Here is a 7,453-nt window from a genome sequence, read left to right as displayed (position 1 = left end):
TGACAGAGATGTTTTGAACATTTTGTTTTTTAGATTTTATTTTAAGCTTCTATTAAACTGCGGTGGTGGTGCTGCGGTAGCGTTGTCGCCTCACAGTAAGACGTTGTCCTGTTCGATTCTCAGCTAGAGCGTCTTCTGTGTGGAGACATGCGTGAATGGACGTACTTTCGTTGATGGTTGTGCATCAGAGTTGGCAACTCGGCACATAAAAATCTACTGCCAATCATTAATAGACCGGAGTTCAGCTGTGGCGACCCCTAACTGGGAAAAGCCAAAAGACACAACAACAATTCTAAGCTTCTATTTTCTTCATTTTAACCAAATACAAAACTGATCTAAGTATAAGATACTACTTAACCGATTTTATGAAAGTTTCCATACTATTCAATAAAAAAAAGCTTTGACAAAAAAATTCTCAGTTATCATGGCAACCTCTTGATATAGCTCTGTAAGACGGGGTGAGGTTCTTCAGAGTCAACAGTTTGCTAAAGCGTTTTTGATTCACAAAACTGCGACTCAGCCATCTTAAGTACTTCCAACTTTACAGAATGTTGTGTAGGAATACAGTTGTTTTATTGCTTACTGCTTTGGATTTTGCTCATGATGCTATGTTTATGTTTTCTATCATTCCAAGTTTAAGGTTGAACTATTTGGGATTAGGTGAGTTAGTCAATCAAATGTTTTAACAAATAACCACCTACAAGACATACTGAAGTTATGATAATTTTCTTACAAAGCTATAATTTTTCTTCACTCCTCATGTACCTGCTGATTACAGAGTGAACTGTGCATTCTCAAACCTGAAATTATATAAAACAGTATTGCTTCCCCGGTCTGGGCCAACTGATATGGCAAATGGACCTCATCCCAAGCTAAGCTAAATGGAATGTGCTGGAAAACTCAAACAACCAGGTCATAAATAAGTCTAAACATAATCTTTTTTTTTTTTGCTTTTTTTCTACATACTGTTCAACAATGTGATATTATATAGCCTCTCTTCTGCAAAAGACAATAACTACTGATTACAACCTGGCTGCATTATTATTTTATTTATTTGTACAATAAGACAAATGAAAATGTTTTTATAAGACTTTGAAAATGATACTTCTGTTTGTTACACTGTGAGTCAAACAGTCCATACAAGTACTGGATACATAATACTGTACATTTCTAACATTATGAGGAAACATAACAAATTATCATCAGCAGTTTGTTAGTCAGACATTTTAACACATTCTTGCAATAATTTAAATTGCAGTTGTTTATAATCATATCTCACACACACAGTAGATGAAATTTTTAAATTCCATCCAAAAATGTGACTTAGGAAAATGCAAGACATTTCATTCTCAACATAGCAGCTGATAAATAGCACTGTACATGTAATCTGTGCTGTGCATTCATTTGTGACAGGTTAAAATTCACATATATTAAAAATGCATATATTTTTAGTAACTCTACACCTTTCAAACTGCTCTTCTAGCACTAAAATTATTGTATGAGCAGACGGCAGAATCAAAGTCAAATATATCGACATAAAACAGTGGCATAAAGCAGCAAATTTAGACTTCAAGTGGGCAGCATGTTTTTTCTGAATTGACCAGCACAGCATTAATACATCCTTATAGTTTTTAAAATTCAGTAAATTCCTTTTAAATTTATTAAGAGTCTTTCTAAATGAATGAATCAACTTAATTTGCATGTTCAAAATAAGACTGTGACTGAGACTGCATCAAAAAAGATTAAAAATTAAACTGCTGGTAGTAAGCAAAGTCTTGATGTATAGCATTTCTGCTGCAGGCATTCCTATGTAACAGCACTTCTAATAAAATCAAACACAAGGTTACATACAAGTGCAAAATATACTGCTTCATCAGGACATGCCAAAATTACTGATACTCAGGACTTCATATTTTGTTAATTAACATAACAAACCCCATACATAAACACACAGCAATTTTACTTTGAGTATTACATGAAAAAAGTAAGACAAAGAATTAGGCTTTAACAATTATTTTTTATCCTAATCCTGCACTACCTATATTATTAGTAAATTCTTTTGATAAAATTAAAAAATGCATGCCTGTTAAAGTATAAGTGGTTTCTGGACTAAAGAAAAACTGTAACTTCAAATTAGAGAACAATCATTAACAAATGCTCATAACCTTTCCTTGTTCTTGTTTTTTTCTTCTTTGACCTAATATTCTACACATAAGGTGCAATAGATAAACAGTAATCACTGAAACAAGAAGAAAACTACTCCAACAAAAGCAACCTAAACTCAAATGCAGTAGCTATAAATAACCAAGCTCACTAAAACGTAAGACTTTTATTAAGAACACAAGCAATCGGTTAAGCATTTTCATCCATGATGTTACAACGTCTTCAGAAATTATCTAAAAATACCAACAGGTAGCATTTTTGGGATTCCTAAAGTTCATAAAGGTACAACTCATCCACCTTTTAGACCAAGAGTATTTGCTCAATATTTTAAGATGCATCCTTTGTCAACATTTGTTGATATATTACTTGATTCATGGGATTTTTTGAGCACATTATACAATGATCTATGGGAGCCCAATTTAATATTTTTAACTATTGATGTAGTGGATTTGTTTCATTCCATACCTCAAAATGTGGATTAGAATATTTTCATGATGCCATTATTAAGTTCATCTTTTTAACTAGAATTTTATGTCTCTTGTTTTGGAAAACAATTTTGTACATTTTGAGGGGGAACTTTATAGACAAATAAAGGGTGTGGCTATGGGAGGCACCTTGTGCCCTCATATACGCTAATTTAGTAATGGAGACGTGGGAAGAGAAGTATATTTTTTCCAACCACTTTTTTTTTCTCGTTGCAAATTATACTTGCAATTTTGAGGTGATATTTTTATTTTATGGGTTGGGCCTGAACATGAAATAAAAAATTTTATTAAGATCATTAATGAATCAACAGCTTTTTTTACGATTTATACATTCAATCATCCAGAGAGTTATTCATTAGATGTTACAATTACTAAGGAAGATGGAGGTTTTTCCCTCACTATATACAGGAAACCAAACTTTAATAACTCCTACCTTCATTTTAAAAGCACCCACCCTTGTTATCACAAACTTAGTGAAAGGACAAACTGTCAGACTTTACTGTATGATTTCAAAAGATTCTGTGTTTTTGGAAGAACTAAACATTCTTAGAGACATGCTACTTAGGAGAGGTTACCCTGTAAAATTAATTAATGATAATTTTTAGTATATTATCAGCCAACATCAGTCTAGGTATTTTCCCCTTTTAGGGATATCCAGTGACGATGTATGTCATCTTTTTAAACGCATTATTTTTAAAAATCAATTTACATCTGATATTGTATTGGCACACAGTTATGATTCCAATAAAATTAAAGACATTATTAATTCAAACTGGAGAATTATTAGAGCAAATAAATCTACTTACAACAAGACTGGGGACAGACTACATTTTGTGTATACAATTTATAATAATTAAAAAAAAACTTTCTGAGCACCATAATAATGATGATGAATGTAACTTTACAAAAGGTGGACTAGTAAATGTGCTGCCTGTGGGCAATGTAATTATAGTCTTAAATCTGAAATGTGCATTTTAGACAATTATACTAATACCAAAGTATTCTTTCAGAATGGCAATTTCTCTAATAAGGTTTTAATTTATTTAGCTTAATGCATGACTTGTCCTACTTTTTATGTATGCAAAACTAAGCGTACCCTCAAAAAGAGAATATATGAGCATTTGTATGATATTAAGAAAGTAAAAGACAACAATGCTCTATTTCAAAGTTCTTTAGTCTGCCACAACTTTAGGAAATTTGTTTTTGGCATTTTAGAAGTTGTGGCATGTGATCCCGGGGGGTGGGGGGGCTGGCCTGGGAGAAGGAACTACTCTGGCAATTTTGTTTACATGCCCAAAATACTCCTGGGATAAATGAGACTGTGTTTATAGTCCCTTTGTTAAAAATGAGGGCAGCTAAACTTTGACATACTTTTTAATTCATTGTCATTTATTAATTGTCTAAGGGTGTTTTTTTTTCAAACATACTTTGATCTTTATTTAATTTATTTACAAGTGCAATATTATTGATTTTACTAATGCTACAACTGATTTTCTACTATGGATGTTTCATTAATTATTAATTACTATGTAATGAATTTGTGATAGAACTGAATTTTATTGAACTTTGCAATTACTTCTTGTTTTTTTATAACTGATAGTTCTGAAGAAGTCTTGACATCATGGATGAAAGTCCTTAACTGATCATTTGTATTCTTAATAAAAGTCTTAAGATATAAACAGTCTTAGAAATTATAGTTAATAATTTTGCATGCAAGCAAAATCTACACTGATGAACACCACGTTACTTATGAAAGTACTATGCAATAAACTTAACCTTCTATTTAAGGGATGTGCTACACCTCATAGTATTTTGTGCTTTTCTGTTAATTTAGAGTTGTATAAAAACAAACAGATGATCATATACATTTATTTGATTTGCTTTAAATTTAAAGAAATACAATAGTAACATACTGAATATAAATTTAGTATGCAGACTTTCAGTGTTATGTCATTCATATACATTCAAAACAACAAAGAAACATTACTCTCTGAAATGGTGCCCAGACTTTTTAAGTTTACACTGGAAAATAAATGGATTTCGATGACTTTCCTGTATGCACCATTCCTTTCCCATAATGTACGGTTAAGTTCCTAAACAGAGATGTAAAAAAGGCAAGTGTAACATGTACAATCTGAGGTGCTCTTTAGAATGATACAATTACTGAATATTCTTTTGGAAGCTTCTTTAAACACAAAATTATTTTAACAATATATGTTTTGTAATGTCCGATTCTTAGCAGCATAACCAAGATCTTTCAAAAGTGAAAGCATAAATACAGCTGTGAATGTGACAGTAACCTAATTTTTTAGACTGCTGGTTTCAGGATGTTCTCTGGGCTTTACACATTCGTGACTAGGGATGCAACCATTTACCTGCCTCGATGAATCTGCTTCATGATAAACCATCAGTTCTGCATGACAATGCAATAGCTGCAGTATATCCTCTGCCAAACCGTCCACAGTTGTGTATCTTGCTTTCTCAAAATCAAAAATATCCTTCAGGAAGAAAAAAACTTGATCCTAAGTACGAAAAAAATATATTTAAAACAAGGAAAGGAAAAACACTATTTGAACAACATTTATTAACTTTATTTTATTTATTTATATTTGTTTACTAGGTAGTGCAGTGGTCTCAGTGGACCATTTACAGGCACAGCCCAGGTGAGTAGGATCACATAAAAAATGAACAAAAGATATTTACAGATACAAGGATATACTAAAAAGACATACATATACTTATTTACAGATGAAAGAATATGCTACAGCATTTAGTTCAAAAAGCAGTTTACAATGTTAAAACATGGATGGAAAAATGGAATTATGCTTAGCAGAGCTTTATGGATATGATGTAACCATAATGACCCAGATGGCTTATGCTATAGGGATAGCAGCATATTATATACAGAGAGGCATGAAGACATTAGAAGATGAAAGTTAGAATAGTTTCAGGAAAGGATAGCATGGAGAGAAGACGGAGAAAAAGTGAGAGAGGTACATAGAGGGAAGAGGAGTAGAAAGGCAAAGAAGTGTGAGACAGATGCAAACAGAAGAGTACAGGGATGCAAGATTAATGAGAGAGAGTAAGTAAGGGGATGACAAGATGAGATGAGGAAAGATAAGATAAGGATAAAGGGGTGTGAGAGAGCTGCAGGGTTTATGTAACATGACCAGACTGAGTGCAGCTGCACTTTATTGGGTGAAGAGATGTTCCTCAAGCTGTTGTCTAAAGTCAGAGTACTTTTGGATGTCTCTGACTGAGACAGGAATTGAGTTCCATAGTTTAGGTGCCAGGACGGCGAATGCAGCAAAGTTTAGTTTTTAGAATTAGTAAGGTGCGTTGTGATAGAAAGATATCCCTGAGATTTTATGTGGGAGTTTTCGTAAAAAGTTTATAAAAAATGGTATTTGGGTTTTGAATAAACAGTGGGAGTGCATCATAGCCCCAAAGTTACCAAGGCAGAGAATTTCACAGTATGTGTACCAAGAATATGAAGGAAAGTACACCAGACACATATGTACTTTACAGTGAACCAAATATCTAACACAGCTAGATCATCATTCACTGATACTTACTTACTTTGTCCTGTTCAGGATTATAAGGAAGCTGGTGCCCGTCTCATAACTCATTGAGTTTAACTCAGAAAGTTAATCGTAGATGAGTATACAAACACACATTAAATGCACACATGGGCAATTTTGAGCTTCACCATTTCAACTACAGTATGTATTCGAGATGTGGGAAGAAACTGGAGCCCCCAGTGAAACCTCCATGGGCACAGGAAGAACATGCAGATTCCACAAAGGAGGAATCCCTGTGATACCTCTCAAACTGCAGACACTGAAATAGGAACAAAGGCCCTTGAAAAGTAGGAATCCAGCTAAATATATCAACTAGCACTTAACTTGTCCTGCTTCCAGTAGGAACGTGGGACACTTCTCAAAAACAAATGTTTAAAAACAGAGAGCTAAGGGAAGTGCAAGCCAGTCTATGGTGGATTTCATGAAACTAATGATTTCTCAGAAGAAGAAGATTCTCTGGGGAACTATGGTTGAGGTCTCACTGTCCTTATCCACTGTCAGACATAAAGGTCCCTATGCAGCCTTTCCAGGACACAGAAGAAAAGGGAGACCATTGCTTATTCCTAGCTTCCAGACAGGACCCAGGCATGGCAGAGGTGCATTAAGTCAAATGTGCAATAGGCAACTGATGGAGGTCAGATGACACAGACATACCCATTGAATGTGGCACAGAGACAGAAGTCTGTGCAGGACTTTGTACTGACAGTTACCAATGATACCCTAAGGATGTACTGCCACATCTACAAAAACAAGACCCAAACTACTGCATAACATAGACATCTTTTTATTTGAGCCTTGATATACACTCTTCAAATAGTGCCACTGAGCACTGCTTGATCTGTAGTGGGAGATATGGGGAGAAAAGTCTTTTTCTCAGCTGTTATCAATACGTACGTAGGAGCCCTCGCAGGGACAGAACATTTCTGAGAAAGCTCCAGTAATTTGACCAAAGGATAGACAGTCTTTGGGTGCATGTCACCAAGATAGTTACTTAGGAGTGTGTAAATGTTCCGTGTCACACTGCATCCAGTACGGTGCAGGATGGGCATCAGCTCATCACCTCACTAGCTGAATCATATAGGGAGTGACTTGTGAAATCCACAAGGCTGCCTTGGGAACAAACTTGTCAGCAGAAGATCTCCCAAAGAGTATGACTGATGTCCAACATTTACCTTTTTAAAGTGCTCTGGCTCTAGACTGAAACTAAATGAAGGATGCTCCTGC

General features: G+C 34.5%; 1 protein-coding gene across 3 annotated transcripts in view; it reads right to left on the bottom strand.

Annotated features, from left to right (window-relative positions):
• Positions 1-1,029: 1,029 nt before the first annotated feature.
• The window catches only part of MIGA1 (mitoguardin 1), a 1,154,615-nt gene continuing 1,148,191 nt past the window's right edge, over positions 1,030-7,453 (bottom strand). For all 3 annotated transcript variants that reach the window (XM_044085862.1, XM_044085860.1, XM_044085861.1), the window contains one exon: positions 1,030-5,170. In XM_044085862.1, the coding sequence (XP_043941797.1) occupies positions 4,949-5,170 (222 nt within the window). In that variant the 3' untranslated portion in view covers positions 1,030-4,948. The remainder of the gene's footprint in view (positions 5,171-7,453) is intronic.

Source organism: Protopterus annectens, chromosome 10.part0, assembly GCF_019279795.1.
Source record: "Protopterus annectens isolate FY-2018-M chromosome 10.part0, PAN1.0, whole genome shotgun sequence".
NCBI classification, from domain to species: Eukaryota; Metazoa; Chordata; order Ceratodontiformes; family Protopteridae; genus Protopterus; species Protopterus annectens.
The sequence above is the reverse complement of the archived record's forward strand: the minus strand, read 5'-3'. Positions and strand labels throughout refer to the sequence as shown.